At 36.0% G+C, this 26,169-nt stretch overlaps 1 protein-coding gene across 1 annotated transcript in view; it reads left to right on the top strand.

Annotated features, from left to right (window-relative positions):
- Nucleotides 1–2,260: 2,260 nt before the first annotated feature.
- sorcs3b (sortilin related VPS10 domain containing receptor 3b) overlaps nt 2,261–26,169 on the top strand; it is a 122,584-nt gene continuing 98,675 nt past the window's right edge. Inside the window, exon 1 of the mRNA XM_056477327.1 lies at nt 2,261–3,005. Coding sequence (XP_056333302.1) covers nt 2,421–3,005 — 585 coding nt within the window. The 5' untranslated portion in view covers nt 2,261–2,420. The remainder of the gene's footprint in view (nt 3,006–26,169) is intronic.

Consider the following 26,169-nt stretch of genomic DNA (forward strand, 5'->3'; position numbering starts at 1 on the left):
GAAAGTTGAAAACCTGTAATCATTGACTTTCATAAGAAAAGCCCACACCATGGAAATCAAGGCTTACAGGTTTTAGCTTCAAAATATAATTGTTTTTGCTCAGAAGAAAAAAACTCATAAAGATAAACACCAGAGAGTGAGTAAAGATTGAGTCAATTTTCATTTTTGTGTGAACTATGCCTTTAAGGCTACTTAAAGGCCACAAGCTCCATATAGTCCACACTTCTTACATATTCTGACATAATTTCATTTAACCTACTAGAACCTTAAAGGGATAGTTCAATTAAAATACAATTTTCTCATTATTTTCTCACCATCAAGTGGTTTCAAACCTTTATGAGCTTCTTTCTTCTGTTGAATAAAAAGTAAGATATTTTGAAGAAAGCTGGAAAGCTGTAACCATTGACAAAACCCACCCTACAAAAATCAATGGTTACAGGTTTTAGATTTCTTCAAAATATAATAGTTTTGTTTTGGGGTTTTTTTTGTTCAGAAGAGAAAAATTAATAAAGATAGACACTTCAGGGTGAGTAAAGATTGGGTAAATTTTCATTTTTGGCTAAACTATGCCTTTAAGGCTACTTAAGAGCCACAAGCTCCATAAAACTAGTCCACACTTCTTACATATTCTGACATAATTTAATATAACTTCCTAGAACCTTAAAGCGATAGTTCACTGAAAACGAAAATTTACTCATTGTTTTCACACCATCAAGTGGTTCCAAAAGTTCATGAGCTTCTTTTTCTGTTTAATAAAAAATAAGATATTTGTAAGAAAGCTGGAAACCTTTAACCATTGACTTTCATAGTAAAACTAGCAAATGTCTTTTAAAAACAAACTAAAATTAGAGCAATTGTGACTAATCATACTGCACAGTCAAAGTCAGAATTATTAGCCCCCCTTTGAAATTTTATTTCTTTTTTAAATATTTCCTAATTTTTTTTTCTTATTATTATTTATTTTATTTTGGCTAGAATAAAAGAAGTTTTTAAATTTTTTTTAAAAAACATTTTAAGGTCAAAATTATTAGCCCCTTTAAGCTATATATTTTTCTATAGTCTACAGAACAAACCATCGTTACACAATAACTTGCCTAATTATTTTAACCTGCCTAGTTCACCTAATTAACCTAGTTAAGCCTTTAAATGTCATTTAAGCTGTATAGAAGTATCTTGAAAAATATCTAGTCTAATATTAATAAATATCTAATATTATTTACTGTCATCATGGCAAAGATAAAATAAATCAGTTATTAGAAATTAGTTATTAAAACTATTATGTTTAGAAATGTGTTGAAAAAAATCTCTCTGTTACAAGTTTTTTTCCTACTATGCAAGTCAAAGTCTATCATCTGCCAGGTTGTCAATGCTGAAAACACCTCCTTGTCTGTTTAAGAGACATACTGGTTTGGAACAACATAAAGGTGAGTACATGGTGAATAAATGTAATTTTTTTTATTCAAGATCCCTTTTATTCAAATTTTTATATTCTAAATGTATAACAGAGATCATAAAAAAACTTTGAGATAATAATCTGTGTGTGATGTACATCAGTTACCTTCATCTTTGGCAGCTCATTTGAAGACATCTTAATTAAAACAGCTCAATTTCTTTCTTTTAAAAAGGGAAATAAAGTACAAAATATCTGAACCAGATGGGATGAATCCAGTTTTTGACTTTTAATGAGAACAGCTGATGGTGAAATTAGACATATAGAAGGAAATAGCTGTCCTAATTTCCATCATATGGCTTCAAAAAGTTGTATGGATCTTTATTATTTATTTATTTTACCATTTTTTGGAAATGAACACAAATTGGTCACAATGAACACTTACAATATATTGTTTAGAGGAATGTAATACAAAATCTGTACAGTATATCCCACAGGTTTAGAAGGATATGAGTGTACACAAAGGACAAAAGTTTTCTTATAACGACTGTCAGTCGCTGTAAACCTAATTCGTTCCTACTTTTAAAATGAAGTCTTACCAGCGGTTATCGCTTGCTGTTTCTGTATTTAAAATCATCCTCGCATTGATGTGACAGCAGACGAGGTTATCTGTTTTCCGGCATACATATTAATATGAAAAGATGCAGTCTCTCCTGCTCCAGATGTCTGTGCTCGCGGAGACCCTCGGGGCCGTCGCTACACCCCGCGCGCGCACCTGTCACACACTCTGCTCCCGGTCTCCATCCAAGCCGGAGCGAGCGAGCGAGTGAGTGAACGCGTGTCAGTCAGCAGCTCCACCCCTCCGGTAACTACACCCGCTCAGAACCGACCGAACCCGCACATCAGGCGCACCCACGGTCATACAGGTATCCCCGCAACGTCACTGCCGTGGCCAAAAGTTATTCTAGGTGTCTATGCTGGGATTTTGAGAGAACTTACGTGGACTTGGCAGGGTCTAAAAGGTGAAAGAATGATTAATAAGAAGGATGCTTTATGGATCGAGTCAGGCCGGACGTACTGGACGCTGTTTTGTCTCTGCGTTCTCGTGCCTCTCCCAGCGCGCGCAGAAATCACTTGCGCCTCGTGTTTCGCACCAATACGGAGGAACGAAGAAGCGCTCGTGGAGGCAAAAGTCAAGCCAAGCCGCGATTTTGGAAGTGTACAGGACGGCAGCACTGATAAGAATTGGATACAGGCACTTGATGGAGCTCAACTTTCTCCTGAAGCGCATAGAAAGTCTTCTTCAGTGTCCCGGAGAGAGAAACCGGAGAACGCACACAAATCCAGTGCGGAACGGACTGGACAAAAAGGCGGAAAAGTTTATCCAACATGGTCTTCAGAGGAAGTAAAAGTAAACAGGAGGGAAAAGCGCAGTATGTTTCCGTCTGACCACTCGCCCGGGTCTCGGTTCGAGTTCAGGCGTACTGGAGGAGTTGACGGGATCGGGAAGAGTCCGAGGCAGAATGAACCACACCTGATCACGTCCACCTTTGCGCTGTCCGGAGATTCGGCTCACAATCAGGCCATGGTGCTCTGGTCCGGACACAACAGCAGCGTGAGTGTAAACTTCATCCAACGTATTTTACTTTAGAGACGCATACTATAGTAACTGCTGTCATAAACATGTGGGAAGTTCAAATATAATTTCATCAATTGTTTTGTGTTGTGATGGTTTTGATATTCTGGAGTAGTTCACAAAGAGGACTGGTGCGCGAGCAGCTGCAAATCCACCAGGCGCGCGCGTCACCTTTTTAATGGAAAATATCTGTTTTATGTGCCTGTGAACAGAGGCAATGCAAGGGCGTATCATCCAAAGTGTCACCAAAAAGTGCACAAATTCCCTGCAAGAGCATTTAAAAGAGCACGAATTTGTATTCAGCACAAATTCAAGCAAGTCATCCTGATTTAACTTATTCTAATTTCTTAAATGAATATCTAATTTCCATAAAGGATTATGCTGATTATTTGCAGCCACTTTTTCTTATTTACCACATAGTCGTTCATATTTCCATTATACTGATTAATTCAAAGTGTGATCATGAAAGCCTCTCATTTAGCTTGTTTATAGTTTGTGCTTGTACTTTCTCTGAAACGCATTAATTATATGAGATATTTAAAGTTATGGATTTATTGGAGATTTTTAGAGATGCATTCCACATCCACAGTGTTGTTTATTTGATTTATCTGTATTTTTGCTAGAGCAATAGAGATTTCTTTCCTCTTTAGTCTCCCCCAACTCAAATCTAAATATATGTGTGCTTAAATGCACTATTCCTTACCTCAAACTATGCATAAAGAGTAGCATTTCAGATTGTGTAGCATTTGTGAAACTGGAGACCAGCAACACCCAGATGACCTATACTGCATCTGCCTAGATACTGAAAAGCAGAGCTAGTGGACAGTTTTCTGTCCCATAAGACCATCAGAGCAGAAGAAAGTATCTAACATAACAAAATGTCTGGTAGTTTTCCGCTGAGAGCTTTATGTTCATATTTATCCCCTTATAAATTCAGTTCTTACAGGTCAAAAGGCAATGTCAACATGGCGGATGGAGAATGGATATGTAGTTTCCTCTTTATTGAATCTATAGTGCAAGTAAAAGTCAAGGATTTCAGATTTAAATCTTATTTTCCATCACCTTTGTTTATGGCACCTTTTCTAGAATGCAGATGTTTCCAATAAACCTGGCAGTAAGAAATGAACACACTGCACAAATTGATATTACTTTAATATGACTGCCAATTATCTGCCTGCACCACTTTACTTTATTAACAATCAATTTCTTTCATCAATAATCTACTTGCTGCATCTGCTAGATGCACCGCCATCTCTAGCCCCCTGGATTCCCCCTGTATTTCTCTACATACTGCTGTGTTTTGAGTGTGAATGGCACCTATTTTTTGTAACCCAAACTCATTCCTTTTCCTTCACAATTTCTGTGCCTCATCTGAAATATAAATGACTGACTCTGTCAGCAGAGTTTTAGATTGGCAGGGTAATACCTGCAGAATTTATGTGTGTGTGTGTGTGTGTGTGTGTGTTTCTGCAGTGCTGCTGATGCCATCGGTGAATCTTTTACCAAACCGCATGAGTGATGTTTTGCGAAGGCATAGATGCAAACTGAACCTCAGAGAACAGATAGCATCCGCATAAACTCTCTCTGCCAGTATGTCTCTATCTTGCCTTGACATACACACATTAGAGAGCTGCCGTATTGATTTGCCACATTTGACACTGCTATACATAATAAACCACCAAATTGTTTAAAGAATTTCACACTCAACAATCTATTAAAAAAAAACATCACACACACATCCATGATGTTAAATGAAAAATGAGGCCCATATGGTATTTCCAAAATATCCGTTTAGGAAATGATGTTAGCATGAGAAGAGATGACACCGGTAGCCTCTCAGCGGCAAGCAACAAATGAAGCCCTCTGTCATGCCAGCTTTCATCAAATGTGAAACCTTTCCTGTTGCTTCCTGTAGACACTCTGTCTTATTACCACACAAGTGATAAAGCTAATGTCTGGCCTTTCACACCTCTGTTGTATCTCATTCAATCACTCAAACACACACATGCAGTGCTGTTTACTCACTAAGACATATAGGCAATAATAATGATGTTAATTGTTACTGTTAAGGTGCAGTCAGCCTAAAATTCCCTGGTTTGCTCCAGAAGGTGAGACCAGATGGACAGATACCTGTAGAGTTAGCGAATACCGGGATACAGCTACACTCGAAAGAGTCATAGAGAGCGCGCTGCAGGAGTGCATGCATGTGTGTGTGATGACATCACGGAAGAATTGGAGACAAGGTGTGTTCCAATTGATCCTAAGTGCCCTGAGAAGTGGACTTCACAATGAGTTCTGCCCAAGGTTATTATTGTTAACGAAAACGAATGAAAAAATGAAGACTAGAATTTAAAAATCATTTCGTTAACCAAAATAATAATAAAAACGAGAGTTTTTAAAAAAACTAGAACTGAAACTGTATTGTGTATCTAGATAACTAACTATTCTAAAATTATAGCAAAAACGTCCTTCATTTTCATCTTTGTACATGTATTTAATACATACTGTAAGCCTGTTAGAAGCAAATCTATTTACTTCACTCTGCCAGGTGATTGACCTGTACGGCACCTCAGAGTCTAATCCTGATGCCATTGGCCAGATCAAGTCGGTTCTCCTCCAGTCATCCTCGCTGTTGCTCCCGCGACAAAAACAATGGCTGTACATCACAGCAGCATAGTGGCAGCATGAAATACGACCCGAGCAGACACTTAAAAATATTAATTTAACACATTTGTGCCCAATAATGGGTTTTATTTCTGTATTAGTGAACCTGATCATGAAAGAATCATTCTTTTTAAATATTTAAATACGTGAATCATGCTTCAGTTGGGTTGCAAAACGTAATTGTAAGAAACTTTTGAGATCATGGTGATGTTTTAACTGACATAACTAACTGATGAATTAAATTATGATAAGAAATTATGAATGCTGACTACATATTTTTGATATGTTGAATCCAAATTTAGATTGTCACAAAAGATCTGGTTCGTATTAAAGATTCAAACTTCCCTTCACTGCTGTAAATTTAACCTTAGAAGCAGCCATGCACACAAATTTTACCTAAGATAGATGGTAGTGTTCTTGTGTCAAAAAATGTAGTCTATCTTTGGTTGGGCTTTTACTATACAATATTAATTTTGGTGATTTTGAATCTTACACCTAACAAATATCCTAAAAAAAGAACAAACAAAAAACTAAAACAACAAACAAAAACTAAGAAAACTAAACTGAAACTGAACCATTTCCAAATCTGCCTCTGAAAACTAATTAAAACTAACTGAATTTCAAAACAAAAAGTCAAAATGAAATAAAAACTAAAAATTTAGTAAAAATCCAAAACTATTATAAGCTTGGTTCCAGCAAAGTAACAGTTCACCTTTAAATGAAAATTGATAACACTTTATTTTGATGGTCCATTTGAGTATTAGTAGACTGTCTGCTTAATATCTATTGATACTGCTCATTCAACAGACATTTAACTGACTATAACAAACTTTGCAAGTACATGTCAACTTACACTAACCTTACTCTAACAGTCTACGTATAATCTAATGAGAATTAATTGGCATGTAGATGCAATGTAACTTAAATTCAATAAACGAACCATCGCAGTAAAGTGTGACCAGAAAATTCTGCGATTTGATTCCAAACCCTGATTTATTGTTTATTTTCAAGAGTTTTAATCCATGAACCTGAGAAGCTTTTGTCCATCCATTGAAAATCCAGGTAACTAAAAAGTCATTAAAGTGTTATAGTCAAGTTTTTTTTTTTTTTTTTTTTGAGATCACTTGTTTTTTTAGTTAAAAAATTTGCTGAAATTCAGTATACTTCAGTGTCACAAAAATGAATCATTACAGATGAGTATTGGGAGAAAAGACTATATTTCAATATAAACATTGATTTTTAGGGTTTTGATCCAAACAGGGTAAATTGCCTTTGGAAGTACAGTAACTTCAATAGATATGTTGAATAATAATTATTTTGTAAAGTAACTTGTCAAAAAGTTGTCAGTGAATCATTTCTTCAAGAGATTCATGCACTGATCCTGTAATTAAACAAGTGAAGTTTTTATGGTTCAGTCATTGAATCAAATGTATTCATTAAAATTCATTTAATATTCTTCTATAATATATCTTCTATTAGGGCTGCACTATTTCATTCCACACTGTAAAAAATGCATGGTTGCGCACAATTCATTCATGTTGTCCCAACACAAATCAATTAAGTTAACCTAACAAATGTAAGTGAATTGAACATAAAACAATTATGTTGTCCCAAAGAGAAATCTCAAAATTGGTGTTGTTTCAACTCATTTTAAGTAGTTCAAACAGGCAGCAAAATAATTTTTTTCAGTGCAGCATTGATAACACAATGTGCAAATCTGCAATGTGCAGGATCTGCAATGTTCAGTTGGGCTTATAGTTGAGAAAGGGCCACAGCTCAGAACACATGCGATTTGTAGAGTCACTGCAGAGTTTAACCATAATGAAGTAAATGTTTATTATTTTTGCATGTGTTTCTAAGGCCAGTGACTGTGTGAGCATTTCAAGATATTTTAAAGCAGGCACAATAAATTATACTATTTGTAACTCTAATAAAGATTAATTCTATTGAATTATTCATGCAATCAAGACTGTACAGTGTTATTTTACATTGGATTTTTACATTTCTGTATCTGAATGCTGTTTCACTTGCCACTGCCAGTAATTTGTTTATTACATTTCATGCATGATTCACTCCCCTACAAAATCACCCCAATCAATCTAAAATGATTATTTCTAAATAAAACTATTCAAGCCATTTGGTGATCATTGCATTTGAATCACAATACATATAGCAGAAAAACCAAATATCACAATCTTAGATTTTTCCAATATTGCACAGTCTAATCTTATATTATTGGAAATAAGTTTTGTGCAACAGAAATACCATGGGGCGACGCGATGGCGCAGTGGGTTGCGATGTCACCTCACAGCAAGAAGGTCGCTGGTTCGAGCCTTGGCTGGGTTAGTTGGCATTTCTGTGTGGAGTTTGCATGTTCTCCCAGTGTCCAAGGACATGTGGTATTGGTAAATTGGGTAATCTAAAATTGACCACAGTGTATGTGTGTGAATGAGTGTGTATGGATTATTCTCAGTTATGGGTTGCAGCTGGAAGGGCATCCGCTGCGTAAAACATATGCTGGATATTTGGTGATTCATTCCACTGTGGTGACCCCTGTTTAATAAAGGGACCAAGCCAAAAAGAAAATGAAAGAAATACCATGCAAGTGCCCCAGTACATATTGCAACATTCACTTAACAAATGATTATCCCCAGAAATGTATGAAAAACCTTTGGAGAATTAACATAAGAATTTTCACTTTCACCATGAAGCTAACATTGGAAATGTATTGCGCATTCTTGCTCACAAAATTAAAAATATCGAATTTTGAATATTCAGAAACTTAAATATTATATATTAGGATGTTTTTAAGGTGGTTATTGATAAATTGGTTACAACTGTGTAGTCTCATAATTAGCTGGATTCAGTGAACACTACATAGGGACCCTTCCAATTGGAACACAGCTACAGTTTTCATTTTATGTTAGCACTCATTTGGCTATTTTGAACTATACGGCTTTCAAATAGAGTAACATTTGAAGCATTTTCTATATTTTGATGTTAGTGGCTTTGGCGACCAAATTGATCTGTAATGTTCAGCAGTTTTCCTGAAGTGGAGTTAGAGCTTGTGTATGTATGTGTGTATAAGAAAGAGAGAGAGCGTGTGCATTCTGCTGAAAGCATACTCTCTTAGGCCTAATGTCACTGAAAGCTGAAAGCTTTCACTTTTGATTCACGGCAATGGAGAGGCTGTTTGGCCGCTTTCTCAATTGTAAAAACAATCAATGGAAATCCATAAAGATGATGGAAATGCAAGAGAATCATTTTGCGGCCCCTGCTACGCCTGCCCTTGGGTCCTGATCCATAGTTTGCCCTCCAAAGTCCATGCTGACATTTTCTCTGAGAGGAGCCCCGCAGAGCAAGAAATCATTGTGAAGGTGGGGTTTGTGTATTTTGTTGTCTAGACAAAACAGATCTTATGCAAATTTGGCTAAGGAAGCACATCTCCAGGGGAAGTCTCACCACGGGTGTTTGATTGTGATCGAGCAGTGATTTTAGTGTTCAAAAAAACCCCACCGACCTGCTGGGAGAGAATCGCAGATTATGGCTGTACAATCATAGGTTGCGCAGGGTTTATTTTGTTTGTCTGTCTGTTGCGCTGGAGTCTCATGTTGATGCTCTGTTGATGCCCTACAGAAAGACGGCAGTCAACTGCGTCCAAGTCCAATAAAGTGTGGGCTCTTGCGTGCGCTCATGTGAAACTTTGCTGGAGTGTGTGTGTGTGTGTGCATGTGTTCATGTGGGTTCGCATGGCCTGCGGAGAGCATGAGCGATGTCCTTGAAGAGTTTGGCTGTCCGTCCAAATGTCTACACATCCTCCAACAGATTCACTCTGGAGTGACAGCCAAAGTGGTTGTGTGTGTGCAAGGCCCATGTATCTGTGTGTTCATTTGTGTGTGTCTACTTGTGTGTGCGAGGCCTGCGTGTCTATGAGTGTGTGTCCTCTCTATCTCAGGGCAGCAGAGTGGCTGTGCTTGTAGCTGTAAATACTCTGACTCGGGGACACATCAAGCCTGGTTAGTTTTAAAGGACTTTTCGATATTAGGAGGTTTGAGAGCAACCCCGTGTTTTAGTTTCACTGCAGGAGTTTATTTAAAGAGTATGTATATTCACTTTTTTGTCTGTTATGAAGAGCATTACTTCAGCAAGACTGCATATATATTTAAAAAAAGGCAATATTGTGAAATATCATCACACTGTTAAATAAGTTATTTCTGTCGTTAGAGTAACTTGATCCTTCAGTAATCATAATAGGCTGATGTGTACTCAGGTAATACTTAAGTTGATGAAATAAAAAGTTCAAAAGAACAGCGTCGATTTGAAATAGGCGTATTTGTAACACTGTAAAAGGCTTCTGCTACCACATTTGATCAATTTAAAAAGCTCTTGTGAATGTAAGTTGTAATCTTACTGAAACTTTGAATGGTATATTAATATTTCTTTTTGTTCTTTTGTTATTGTCTTTTTCTTTCATACTGTATGTTCAAAGGTGATGAAAGATGTAAGAGCTGCTACAAACTTTGCTTTAATAATAAAGTGTAATGAACGTTCATGTAATCTTGCCTCTTTTGATATCTGCCTGTTTTTCTGAGCTAACTTCTTAAAACTTAGAGTCGTTCAGAATAAAGTTAAGCGCACAACATGTAAGAGCTTTATATGATATAACTTTAAAGGTCATAATTTTAACATTATTTTAATTATTAAAGTTTTTAATCACATAATTATTACTTAAAGTCATGATTTCAATTAATTTTGTTTTAATAAGTTATAACTTTGACCTTTTTCTTACTTCATAATTATAATGTAATAATTATGAACTGACTGGCTTTTTTGTTTGTAGATTTTTGGTGCTGTAATTTTTGTGCAAAGAGCTCAATCAGATAGCCCTTAGGCAGAAATCATGTGCATGGATGGGGTAGTGGATTAAAGTTTTATAAACATTGCGATGCAGTTTGATCCTCACATTATTTCATTTCACTCTTATTAAACAGTCAGAAGTAACAATGTTAAATGCAAATGTACTACTCATGCAGGTCAGATTATTAGTCAAGTTAATTTTATGTGAATGCAACACTGCTTTCTGTGGTCAAAACTATCATGAAATACATTTGAGTGTGCTGGACATTGTTATATTACAACTTTGCTCTGTGTTAGGGTGACATGGTAAATCAGTGGTAAGCACTATCACCTCACAGTAAAAAAGTTGCTGTTTTGTGTCCCGGCTGGGCCAGTTGACATGTCTGTATAGAGTTTGCATGTTCTCCTCATGTTGGCGTGGGTTTCCTTCGGGTGCTCTGATTTCCCCCACAGTACAAAGACATGTGGTATAGGTGAATTGGGTAAACAAAATTGCCCATAGTGTGTGTGTGTGTGTGTGTGTGTGTGTGTGTGTGTGTGTGTGTGTTTGAATGAGAGTGTATGGGTGTTTCCCAGTACTGGGTTGCACCTGGAAGGGCATCGGCTGTGTAAAACATATGCTGGAATATTTGGCGGTTCATTCCGCTGTGGTCAAAGCTGAAGCAAAATGAATGAATTATTGTATGTGTTAGCTCAGATTGCAGATTGCAGTAAGCTAGATCGATATCAGAGTATCATATAAAGTCATCCAAACTGTTGCTCACCTGTCTAATAAAACCCATGCAGGATTTTTAAACTAAACTCTTTTCGATCTTTCTCCATTTATGCTAACAATAATCCCAATTTTCCACTCCATATGTCCAAATAGCACACTATACACTCTGCTCTTATCCAAACACTTATAAACTCAACAGCATAGTATATGAATGTAGTGTCGTCCCAAATGGAATATTCATTCATTCATTTATTTCCCTTTCGGCTTAATCTGGTGTCACCACAGCGGAATGAACCGACAATTTATCCAGCGTATGTTTTACACAGCGGATGCCTTTCCAGCTGCAACCCATCACTGGGAAACACACATTCACACTCATTTATACACATACACTACTGCCAATTTAGCTCACCCAATTCACCTATACCACATGCTTTTGGACTTGTGGGGGAAACACCTGGAGGAAACCCAAGCCAACACATGGAGAACATGCAAACTCCACACAGAAATGCAAACTGAACCAGCCGGAGCTTGAACTAGCAACCTTTTTTTGCTGTGAGGCAATTGTGCTACCCACTGCGCCACAGTGCTGCCCTTCCAAATGGAGCACTAATGTTTTTTTACTAAACGGAAATTCAAACCATTTCCCAGATGACGTTTATCGGTTGCCAAATTAGTGAAATAAATGTCTAAAGTACCAAATATATAATATAACTACATAAAGTATATAGTATCACCACATTTACCATCAGGAGGCGGTATAATCACTCTCGTAGAAGAATTTTGCTTTCACAATCCAAATAAAATATAAAATAATCCAACATCAGTGGCCGAAAGCTCCACCCCTTCCGCTACGTGAGCAAAGCTGTCGAGTGCGTGAAGTGCCCAACATTCCACACTTCATTTTACCAGTTGAATAAGTGCATCATCCGGGTATTTAAAGTGCACTTAATCTTTTCAGAGTTTTCAGTGTGAATGCATTACTTACACTTTTTATACTACAAAATGGCGTAGAACAGTGCACAAATATGCAATTTGGGACGCACCTATGGGCTTCTTTGAATTAGCCTTATTGCGATCACTTTATGGTGACAGAACCTGAAGCAAGACCATCCTCCAATGGTGGTAACCAAACACGATTCCATTGACAGGCAACACTGTAGCTACGTTTCCATCGACTTTTTTTTATGAGCATTTTGGATATGCACATAAAAAAAACGATTGATAGAAACGGCAAGATGCGTATAAATTAAAAAATGTGCATAAAAAACACATGCGCATAACTGAGTAGGATAAACTTTTTATTCGATAAGAAAAGCTGTGCATAAACTGCGTTGGAAACACTTTCACCGAATACTTCCAGTATGCGCATTAAAAAAGTCATGTGATTTTGTAATAAGAAATCATGTGATGATAAAAATGTGCGCGAATGGACAAACCAGCAGGCTGAGCACATTGTAAAACATCTGAAATGTTGTTTTGGTCGTTCTAAAACACCTTAACCGTTTCAGTATTAGTGTTATTAACTTATTAATGACCTCCAGAATCAAGAGTGTCTGTGCTCCACGTCTCACGCCTTCAAACGTCACCACATGCTCACTGCGTGTCAGGATTGCCTTTTGAGGCGCAAGTCATTTATTAAATGAATGACTAAATGCAGCTTCTCCTACCGCAGCAAATTCCATTTTTACTGTTGATATTTGGCACCAGATGATCAGGAAGTGACCATTTTGTTCGCTTTCACTCGTTGGATGGAAACGCTGCTTTATTCGCACGTCTTTTATGTGATATTCCAGTTTTGCGCATAAAGTTAATTCGCATTTTTGGAAGGAAACAGCTAGTGACACATACTGTTAAAACTGCAGATTTTTAAACATTGTCAACTGGAATCATATGGGATAATGCAAGGCCACACATCAGCATGGTTATTATGTTTATTGGTTATTTGAATGAAAAGATCTGGCATATTGTGCCTTCAAAGCTGCAGCCCCTCTTTTTAGGTCAGCAAATCCAATTCATATACCTGTATTACTCTACAGAATTATATGAACAAGTGAATCCGCACTTTTGTCTCCTATAATCTGTCACCTAATGTGCAGAGCTGCTTGCATAACCTCGGGATTTATTCTCTCAAACTCCGAAATCTCATCATCATTATTAGAATCTACCAGAGCAATGTGAATATATTTTTGTTAAACTCCCTGTTTTACAGATTCATGTATTATGCCACTAACTAATCATTTTAAAATCATATGATTTATGAGACACAGCTATTCTAAAAAAAAAAGTATAATATCCAGCACCAATAGCAGTTTAAAACTGAAATAATTTGTCATTTCCTCATCACAGAGATTTATACACAAAGCCGAGGGGAAATGAAACAAACAGCCTTACTCTTTGCACTTTCAGAGCAGAGGATTACAAATATCTGGAATTAAAAAAATCCTTCTCTTGTCATTGTAAAAACAAAATGTTGATGTAAAGCTTAGCAATCTTTTAATATTACAGGATTACATGCACAAATTTAGTAGTGGCTCCTTAAAGTCATACTTAAATCTAAATAATTAGACTTGTGATACTCTTGATCCGCTTTTTATCCTGGTAAATGCACACATTTTTAAAGCTCCTTCACTCAGATATTTGCTCAAACTCACAAATCTGGTGGAGAAGATACTGTAGTTGAGTCAAGTTCAGATTTCAGACTGTCATTTTGTAAAGGACACTGCAGTTCAACAATTTAGTCAGTACAATAATTTTTATGAATGTTGATTCTGAAAGAGAGTGACCAATAGAGGATTTTACCAACACAGAGATGGAAAAATCATCTTTTTTTCGGATTTATCATTTGACAGTTTTTAAATTCCCTATACTGAACGTGTTAAAAATGTCCTTGGTCTTTCTAAAGCCCTTTATACCTGTGGCAGGCCATCTGAAAGCTCAGGTGCAATTGATTGTAGTAAAAATCTCTTGCCCACATTATGTAGAACAATGACATCGGTCTGTTTACACTAAAAGAAAATTATAAATACACAGATTAAAGGTCATGAAACCCGCTTTCAGTTCGAGTCTACCTTAGAATTTATTTAAAAAATGCTACATGATGGGCGTGGAGCGCTGTGAGCAGAGGGAGGAGTGGGCATGGCCGGCAGAGCAGGAGAAAAGGCAAGGAACTGTCAGTTGACACAAAATCAGACAAAAAAACATCAGACACAAAATGTGAGACGACGCATGGTTTATAATTTACAAAGTTAAAATGCAAATAAATAAACAGTAAGTAATTTAATGCCCTGCTTATTCGTAACTTCATATAATATATATACATAGGTGATAACCTCTGAAATAGAGACTAAGCCAGAGGAAAATGAATGAATATAGACATAACCGCAATTTGTTTTTATCATCACAAATACAATCATGTTTATATAAACACTATAAATGATGAGGATTCTCTCCTCCTGAATCTCCGGGTCTAAATGCAGACACAGTGGATAGCAGTGCAGCAGGTTTCTTGCCCTGTGTATTTCAACCATTAACCCTGTCAGTAATCAGGAGGATTTTAAACATATGGTAAACACAGCAGCATAGATATAGGCAATGTGTCTGAATGGTAAGAAACTAAACTAATAAAGGGCAAAGTCCGCCATTCTCCAATTCTTGTACAGCTCTCCAGACAAAAATGCTTGCTATACACAAACAGGTTGGCTGTATCGACCCTGACAGCATCGCAGGGAAAATCATGCAACAAACCCCATGGACCATGCAAAGAAACACATACGATCCTTTATAAACACCTATATGCTGTGTCGTGCGCAGTATCATAGCTTGGCAGGTCTGTCTTCGAAAAGCACTTGCTGTCATGAATAACTAAGAAGCAGGGTCTTCTTAAAGAAAAAGAAAACTTAGCTTTGAATAATAAAGAGAAACCGACCTGTCATCACTAGACAGTCAAATAGAGCTACGTCACAGATTTTGAGCTCGCCCATTGATTTTAAACCTGGAAGATGAAATTAGCTGACAACAGCTCAAAATTATCCAAGTGTTTCCACAATTAAAGTTAACAACAGGGGCTTACGTTGTCTGAACTGATGGTCAACACACACAAATCTGATAAACTCTCCAAAAAATACTCTAGGGTGTCTTGAACCATTAACTGACAAACAATATACTGTAGCTTGTATTCTCTGTCAACATATAAGCAACTCACTGGAGATAAAAATCATGTACATGCCTTTTTAAATAACATTTCTGTATTAATAATTATGTAATACTAATGATATTACACTATAAAGTTTGATGGAGATTTATGTACTACATGTAATATTTATGATTCATTTTCCCCAGATGAAGTTGGATGTGCTGATGGTGCACATTCTCATACTCATATTTTTCTTGGCATGCTCTGACTTTGAATTTAGAGCACTTGGTAATTACATAGTATCATACATACATACATTAAATTTAAAAATGTGAAAAAATAAGAATATATTCTAGATCGTATAAATGAAGATGCATTTTCATTAATATAAGTGGGTAATTTTGACTATGTCCAGAGGTGTTTGAAAATTCATTAAATGTGTTGTTTTTATAGTGTAAAAGTTTAGAATTTTACAAAAAATATGTACTTTTTTTTCAACATTCCACATAAGAGGCTGGATATGATACTGTATTGACCACATCAGATTGGAAAGATAAAACAAGTAAAAACAGAAAATTAGCCAATCAGAAATCTCAAAAATAGGTTTAGGGGATCATTTAAAGGGCAAGTAGTTCAGTAATTATTATTAAAATCATTTATTTTGTTGTGGCTGGAAGGGCATCTACTGCACAAAACATATGCCAGAGTAGTTGGCGCTTCATTCCGCTGTGGCGACCCCTAATAAATCAAGAGCTGATTTAAACTCCAGCGCAGCCTTTGTGTGGTCGCATAGCCCTTTTTATATATATATTTGCTGAACTTTTCATTCAAATGCATAATAAATCTTACAATAGGATATTAACATTTTAGAATAAAAAATGTAAGTAAAATAACGGGCTAAAAAGAGCGGGCATACAAAACAATTAACATCGAGAATAGGAGTTTAGTTTTTTGGAGTAGGTTCACAGTCCTGGTTGTTTTACGACTTGAAAGTCCATGTTTTCAAATAAATTTTAAAATCAGCCTTGAAATGGGAGATCTTAGGCTTTCTCTCTGGCCATTTACACTTGTGTATATGAAACTTTCCTAATAATATCACAAGATTTAACATAAACAGGCCATTCTGATCTGTATCTTGTTTTATCTAACATATGACATCTTTTTTCCTTAATACTACTTTCCACTCAGTATTTTAAATAAACATTCAACATCAAACCAGAAATATTTCACATGCATACAATCAAAAAACAGATGCAACTTCCATTTCACAAAAAACACAAGATTCAGAAAGATCAACTTTATATCTCTTGAGAAACTGGTTGGTTGGATATATTTTATGTGTAATTTTAATTTCACTGACTTTATTAGTGACACAATATTTGTTGTTATAAGTCCAAATAAATTTCCAATTGATATTCTGAAATTTGTAATTTCCTTTATGTCTAAAAGTTTCAGGATAATGAATCAAACTTCTAAGAAATGTACTGTACATTTTCAATCTTTGATATCAACATCATATAATAAAGTCTCTTTTTAACTGCGGTCGCATAGCCAGTACGCAAATGTATAAATGCACAACTACACCCAAGGCATGTACTGTGGGCAGTGGTGTAAAGTAACAAATTACAAATACTCAAATTACTGTAATTGAGTAATTGAGTAATCTTTCTCAGGAAGTGTCATTTACTAAGTAGTTTTAAAAATGTGTACTTTGACTTTCCATTGAGTACAGTTTTAATGCAGTATCGGTACTTTTACTCCTCTATTTTCCTTCAACCTACAGTGACTATTTTTTTTCTGGTCTATGGAGACTAGCGAATTAAAAAAATCTGTCCTGCGATTCCTGTCCAATCAAATAGCACATAAAAACTAAATCGCTTAATACTGAATACCTGAAGTTAGGGGCATTTTATAAATGACACAGCCGAGACATTACACCGTTATATTATATACATATAATGATGAGCCATAGTCGATTCAAGTTCAAACAAACCTTGCCGTCATCTTGATGAACAGCCACAAAGCCAAGAAGAACAAAATCTGCTGTGTCCTGTTGTTGTTTTAAGAGTCTAAAAGTGTGTGATTTCACTCGCCGCGCATCTATATTTGAAACAACAAACTTTTTAATCTCATAATAATAATGTGCGCGTGATTATTGAAGTGCTTCTGACATCAGATCCTTTCAGAAACGGACAAACGCAAGAGTGACGTGCACCTGCCCTTTTTTCACTCGGAGATCCTTTGCACACGGATCCCCTATCCGCAACACGCACAACGCTCTTCACCTCTTAACAAGCGCCAGTTTTGCCTCCAAAATCTTTTTCAAAGTAAACAACCAACTTTCTGTGGTACAGTAATCGCCCTGGGTGCCGTTTTACAATGCTGAGGAGTGGCGGATGTTTGCAGCACAGAATGATGACGCATGTCGCTCGAAGATTATGTAGAAGTCACATGAAATCCGACATAACTGTTCACACTGTGGTCACATTGCAAAACATCAGGGTCCTCATGTATCAACGCTGTGTACGCACAAAAACTGCGTACGCCAGATTTCACGCTCACGTTTGTATTTACTAAAGATGAAATGAAAGTGAGAATGGTCGTTGGTTCACACCAAATTCATGTCTGGTGTACGTGCATTTCTTGTGTGTGTTTGTTTTTTTCCATTGGCGACTCCTAGAGGCAATTATGTTAATTTGTACAATGCAAAGTATCTTTGAGCCATGATACGCCAGCTGTATGGGACGGGATCATCCACATGTCCAGCAGATTTATAAGGTTTCCATACCATGCAGTTGACCAGCCAAACATTAAAGCGCAATTTGCAGCGATCGCCGGTTTTCCCAATGTTTTCCCAAAGACGAATTTGGATCAATCAGAAACATTTCCATTCAATAAATGTGCAAATAATATGTGACGCTTAAATGCACTTAACATAATACACACACTTATTAATGATTCCTACTTGTCTTCCTCGTGATGAAGAGTAGGCAAAATCTGATATGTAGTGGGGGAAAAAGAAGAATGAGTTCATCAGACGCTGGGTTCGAACCAAGTCCATGATCGAACGTGTCAAAAAATGTTGCCATGCGCTCTACGAGCTACGCCACTCACGCTGCTATAGACGCTACAAAATTTTACAAATTTACATCAGACCATTTCTTTTTTAATTCACTCTCAGTGCGATGTTCAAACCCAACTGCATTAACCACGTCAGCTAAACTCTCCCACTCTATTTTTTTCTTTTGTTATTAATTCCGGAGGACAAACTTGCAAATAACACAGTTTTTCTCCGGTCTACCTCTGATCGGAGCATCTCCAATTCACATTCTGTTCAAAGTTTCTCTTTTTGCTGGCTTTTGCCATTGCTTTTTCATTTGTTTTGCCAAAGTAGAGTCATTAGCATATTCATACAGGGGAGGAGGCAGGGAGGGGTTTTGCGCTCGGGCATGTGCGCTCAGTTTCACGTTAATTTGGATGTACAAAGAGAACATGCGTGGGATTCCGCGTACGCAGTGTTTCATCCATCTGAATTTTTTCAGACGTATACAATGTTTTAGTATGATTTCAACGCAAGTCTTCGTACATGAGGCCCCAGATCTGTGTCTGATTTAAGACTACATATGAAAGTGGCACAGATCTGACCTGAAAATATCAGATTCTATGCGGTTTGGGCTGTTCACACTATCATTACCTGAGTCACATGTGGGCAAAAACTCTGATTCGGGCCACATTTGTCTGCAGTTTGAGCGTAGCCTCTGTCGTACACCATGCACACCAAAAGGGTACCATTAGAACCCTTTTAGCAGTGGAACTGCAATGAATTTTAAATAAATTTTAATAAAAAATTGTGACATTGAATTGATCAAAATGCTGTAATTTCTTTAAAAATATAACGTACATGTTGTTTATGTCAAAGACAACTTTATGATGTTGATGAAAACCTCAAGGTAATAAAATCATGATCTTTACTGGGGACAGAAGAGGCACCAAATCCCAATAATGACACAAATAATGCCAGAATGTAAATGATGCGCTGTGTTTTGGGCCACTGTATATGTCTCAATAATGAAATGCTCTCAATAATAATAAGATATGTGAGTGCAACCGTGTACCCTTCACATTCAAATGTATGCAGACCAGTGACCTGTTTTTCCTTCCAGTGGGATTCGCGGTGACGGATTTATTCATTATGAGCTGCTATCCATGTGTTGTCACAGTACTGAATATTAATGAGCATGCAGATTAATTGTGGTTATTGTACACTTTCCAGGGATGTAGAGAGCAAGTGTCAGAAGTGACCCAGAGATGAGAGATGAGAGCATTTGTCATTGGTCTTTAGAGAGAGCGCGTGTATGTGTGTGAATGTCTTTGAGACCTGTGTGTGTCCGTGTGTGTCTCTAATTATTGGTCTGTAGAGAGTCAGCTTGTCTCTCTGTCTTTTTAATTAAAGGCAGAGGCAGCGGAGGTCGAGTGGGTATCCAGACTCTTGAGAACGGCGGTGAAAGACATAGAGAGCAGCAAAGGAAGCCGGGAACGAGAAACAAAGGAAGTGAGATCAAACTAAAAAAGCATAACATAGAGGTCACAGAAAATTTAGAGAGCAAGCTATTATAGCCCAGTTCTGCCGCCGAAAGGAAGTGACATCACACAAAGCGTGTTTAGAGGGAGCAGAGATGCATGTGTTCAAGTCGGAGTTAAAACCCCTGAGTGCCTTTAACGCTAATGATGCAACCTTTTTTGTTTAAGCCCGAGTCTCTTTATTTTGACTTTGATGCCTCTGTTCAATCTATTTTTACCTCAATGGCAAAACTTTTGCTCATCATTCTAGCCCTTTAACCCATGTGACAGCTTGTGCTAATGTTCAGTGGCAAGTCTGAAAAATAAATCTCCTCTAAAAGGCTCCGTCCTTTTAAAAGTGACTAACACCTCTGTTTAACATTGTGTGGTAAGGGCCTATGAATATTTACAGCTTTGCACAGGCCTATAATCTCACAGTGGGTTTTTAAGAAGCTAAAGAGCTCATTGTTCATCTGATACTTGTAGCAACTATATTTTTTATCAGGCATCTGATAAACAAAGCACTATTGCCTTTTTCTTCATACTTGTTTTTGCTGAATCTTTACACAGTATGAGCATCTATTATCAGCTTCCCCTTAATGGGCATTACAGAGTAAATCATTTTTCTTTCTCTCCTTATTTTTGTGGTTTCAGACTAAATTACAGACAATTTTGCAGTCTGTTACACTAGTTAACACAACCATTAGGGGGTATAATTTCCCTTGATATTCCCTAATTTAGTTGATAAAAAAAACATTAGTCTACAAATATTCATTCATTCATTTTCTTTTCAGCTTAGTCCCTTTATTAATCAGGGGTTGCCACAGCGGAATTAACCGCCAACTTATTCAGCACATGTTTTACACAGCGGATGCCATTCCAGCTGCAACCCATCATTGGGAATCACCCATACACTCTCATTCACACGTATACAGACAATTTAGCTTACCCAATTCACCTATGATGCATGTCTTTGTACTGTGGGGGAAAACGGAGCACCCGGAGGAAACCCATGCCAACACAGGGAGAACACTGTGACGTAGCCAGTTAAAATGGTTTTCTGTACTGCTTTACAGAGTATACATAAGCATAGAATATAAATTAGATTAAAACTCTAGCATTTAGTTTGCATTAGTTTGCATTATTATTATTAGTACATAGTTCTGGCAGGAAACTCTAATAACTGCTTATTCATTTATTTCCCTTCGGCTTAGTCCCTTTATTCATCAGGGGTCGCCACAGCGGAATGAACCACCAACTTATCCAGCATATGTTTTACACAGCGGATGCCCTTCCAGCTGCATCCCAGTACTGGCAAACACCCATACACACTCAGACTATTATAGACTAATATTTGCACTATATAACGTTTTTGTTTGCACTGTATACTGTTTTGTTTGCACTATATACTGTTTTGCATATGCAACAACTCTGGTTTGCACTCCTTGCTATGTGCCCTTAAGTGCAATTGCATTGTTTACAATTTATTTGTACTTTTATTTTTAGATTACATTATTATTAATTCATTAATTCATTCATTCATTCATTTTCTTTTCGGCTTAGTCCCTTTATTAATCTTTATAAGTCCCTTTATTAATCTAAAACGCCACACAGCAATGCCAACTGGCCCAGCCAGAACTCGAACCAGCGACTTTCTTGCTGTGAGGCAACAGTGCTAACCGTGTTGCCTATAATAACTGCCTAGTTGCATGAAATTCAACAACTGCAACTTATCTGCTGGGGGTTCTATACTTAAAGCAATTACTTTAAATTCAACTAAGCAGAATAAAATTATTGTTTTTGCTCTACAGCAGCACCAGTGTAGATTTTCTTCTCTGCAAAATATATACAGTTGAAGTCAGAATTATTAGCCTCCTTGTTTATTTTTTCCCCAATTTCTGTTTAACGGAGAGATTTTTTCAACACATTTCTAATCATAATAGTTTTAATAACTTATTTCTAATAACTGATTTATTTTATCTTTGCCATGATGACAGTAAATAATATTTGACTAGATATTTTTCAAGACACTTCTATACAGCTTAAAGTGACATTTAAAGGCTTAACTACAGTAGGTTAATTAGGTTAACTAGGCAGGTTAGGGTAATTAGACAAGTTATTGTATAATGATGATTTGTTCTGTAGACTATTGAAAAATATATAGCTTAAAACGGTTAATAATTTTGACCTTAAAATGGTTCTTAAAAATTTAAAAACTGCTTTTATTCTAGACGAAATAAAACAAAGACTTTCTCCAGAAGAAAAAAAATCTTATCAGACATACTGTGAAAATTGTCTTGCTTTGTTAAACATCATTTGGGAAATATTTAAAAAGTAAAACAAAAAATCAAAGAGGGGCTAATAATTCTGACTTCAACTGTATATATTGTATCCATTCCAATAAATGCTTCTCTGAGAGCTATTATGACTGATATTTATACAACAGTTCAGTAGGGTTTATGAATCAGATTGGTTGAGAGGTCTTTAATATTCTACCATTATCAAATTATTATAATATAATTATAATAGTTGCTGCTGGTATTTTGTATTGTAAAATGGTATGTGTGGTAGTGACTGTGATTTCAGTACAGGTAACAGTGTTATGCCTTTAGGCAAAGAATATTAGATTGAAAGGGGAACAATGACTTTATCTGTACATTTAACAAGATTCAACCAATGTTGAAATGGAGATATATACACGAAATATATCCTAGAAGGATTGCTTACCACAGCAAATGTTCATTCATTCATTCATTCATTCATTCATTCATTCATTCTACTTTGGCTCAGTCCCTTTATTAATCAGGGGTCGCCACAGCGGAATGAACCACCAACTTATCCAGCATATGTTTTATCCAGCGTATGCCCTTTCATCTGCAACCCATCACTGGGAAACACCCATATACTCTTGCATTCTACAGCAGATTTTTAAAAATATATATTTTTGAAGAGACCAGCCCAATCTCACAAGGAAACACAACTATTTTACATATTATCAGAAAAGTGGCTAATTTTCATTTAATTTCATTCGTGTGAAAGCATATTTTAAATTCAAATTTTAAAGGGGGGCGTTCCCCCAAACCCCACCCCTAAATTCAAATGGAATTAGCAAATTGTACTAAATTGTATGAATTTATACACATTATTAAATCAAAAAGTTAAATTGTTGAAAGATTGTGTTTGGTGTGATAAGACAGAAATTATAGTCACAGCAATACAACAAACTATTAACTTTAATGAAGAAACTCAATATTTCAGGGATACTAGTTCTAAAGGGATGTTTTCCAATTAGCAATGGAGGCTTTTGCTCAGCTGTTTAAACAACTTGTGATTTAAGTCCTTGGTGTATGGAGGTTTCACACTGAAGTGTTGTTTTGTTTGCTTTTTTAAATCGGTGGTTGTTTCATTTAATTGCACTTTTTCCAACTAAACACAATATTATACTGTATCAATCCAGCAGGTTTGAAGGCAGCACCACCTACATGTGAGGCAGTGGAGTACTGGATTTCTTTGGGTAAAGAGTTGAGATCTGTATCTCCATTCTTCAGTGGTTTTATTGTCTTTGAGGTGGCCTGGACTCAGAGGACTGACAGTCCTATTCTTATGAGCAAAGAAACACTGAAAGGACATTGATTTTGTGAAGGTGAAAAAGGCTTCTTTCTTTAAAGTCAGATTCTATTTACTGCTTTTTTTTGACATACGGATACACACACATGCATCACATGTACACCCCCTGGTCCCTGAAGGCATTAGTCTAAGCCTGTTTACTTACTGCTGTGTAGAATCTTAGAAAAAGCTTGACACACACAAAAAAACTCAGCAGGACTGAAAAAGTGGTTTTAAGAAAACAATTTTGAATCATCTCACTGTTGTAAAGACAAAAAATATATATTATTGTCAAAAGAATACTTAAAGTAATATATCTTAATAATACGTCTATGCAAAGTATTGAAGTGTTTTAAATCAGAAATATGAATTATCAAAAATGTTACAGCAGTTACATATGTAATATTTCAAAACAATATGATGAAGTTTATACATTTAATTGTAAATATTGTATATAATGTTCCAAATTAAATTGCAATGCTACAATACTGTTGAATTTGACCTCCATTGGTGCATTTGAAAAAAGGAAACAGTCTAAATAAATGTCTTTCTTAATTCTTGCCGTTAATGTTAGTTGCATTTAATCAGCAACATTTCTTTGAACAGAGAGATTTTAAGTAGCTGTAATCTTTTTTTATGGGGCATGAGTCAACAGCTGTTCACTACTATATCATGTATGTTAATCTAAATTGTACATAATTGTAAAAACCTCAGTCTGTTTGTATAAAAATATCTATAGCCAAACATTTTTAAAAACATGGAACTGCTTGAACTGTTTTTTTTTCCATTTTATTATTTCCGAGACCTATAATTTTAGCAAAATTTGTACACCCAGAACATCATTATTTAGATGCAATGTTCTTTTCCCATCATATTTGTCTTTTGGAAACACTTTTGATAGGCATGCCTCTTTCAGTTTCAATCAGGTTAATGCCACTGCTGTGGTTAGGTAGCAGATTTGGATATTAAAATAATATATAAAAACAATATTTTCATGTACTCTGAAAAGAGAATGAATTTTGGCTAAAACCATATTGAGGTCATTTTAAACAGAATGTACCACACTAAGCAATGAATGATGGAGTGAGTCATTTTGGAAAAGCTGGTTTTAGCATAATAATGAGGTTTTGGATTCTGGAACATAAAATATGTTTTTATGCCTACAATGGCCACAAAAGGTCAGGGAAATTTTGATTTCTTAATTCATGACCTCTTTGGGACATTAGCTATAGCCAATTTATGGATATTTATTTTAAGAGCAATAAAATGAAGACATTTGGGGCCCTTTTTAACCTCCTAGGGCTTGAGTGTCCACTTACGTGGACAGCAGATTTTAGCTCTTAAGTGGCTATTTAAAATACTTTGAATGTTTTATATTTTGTTACAGACATACGGTCTGTCATCCTGCAACTGTTTTGCAGCATATGAAATGTTCCAAACCCTATTTTTAACTGTCCAAAATGGGCAAAAAATGGGTTGTTTTTACTCTCAGATAGTCAAAGTTAAAAAAAAAATCTATGTTATATATGCATTTAAAAAATTCTGGAAAAAGTGTTTTATGTAAATTCGGACCACCAGTCCACATATATGAACATAATTTTTCTCTTAAAGTACATCGTATCAAAAGATGATACTTTGTTCTAATTAGGTTCCAATAAGCCTCAATAGCAAAGAGAAATAAAAAATGCACGTAAAAAACACCTTGGACCTTAAGAGGTTATGAAGAGTTGCCCTCACAAATTTAGCAAAACAATTACCCATAACTAGTGGTAATGGATCACAAATCTCATGGTTCAGATCACACAACGGTTTTTGAGTCAGGGATTTTTTGAGTCACATTTTTCTGATCAGCAAAAAGGGAGGAGACAAATGTCATGTACTTTCCATTAATACAAATATATTACAGCAAAAAAAAAAAAAACGTTGGTTTTAATAAACAGAACTTAGAACCTGTAATATTAATAAAAATAAACCTCAAGAAAGAACCAGCTGGAAAAAAAGGAAAATATTCAATACGAAAAATGATCTTTGCTACTGTTGCTGATAATGCTAAATATAGGAATCTAACATCTTGTACAACACATCATAATTATTTTCCATTAATGATTCAACAATTTTCACATAACAATTCATGTTTCATTATAGGCATATCATTTTTCTAAACCTATTCTGTGACATAATTTTGATGGTTGTTTGTCGCCACCCATTGGTTACACAGTGTGATTGCTACAACATTCACCAGTGACAAGTTCCATTAAACGGTGATTTTAATCTTTACTATAAACATCAGTGTTTATATCTGAACTATAAACTGTTATCCCAGAACTTCTGTGTTATTTAATTGTTTGTAACTCACTGAAAAAGTATAAAAACTGAATCTCTATCGATCAAACGCAGTTTTGAATGCAGCGCTTTGAAGTATTAATAAACCTATGCAAATCTTTATCATTTATCGGTCATGTTGCGCGGGTTTGAATTGAGATCATGATCTTTTAATGTTTAATTGTGCCGCTTTACACTGAATGCAGTAATGCAGGCTTAAGAAACAGTCACAGAAAACACCTTTAATTAATAGCCTAAGAAAGCATTTAGGTCCCTTTTTCCAA

This window comes from Danio aesculapii, chromosome 17, assembly GCF_903798145.1.
Source record: "Danio aesculapii chromosome 17, fDanAes4.1, whole genome shotgun sequence".
Taxonomy (NCBI): Eukaryota; Metazoa; Chordata; class Actinopteri; order Cypriniformes; family Danionidae; genus Danio; species Danio aesculapii.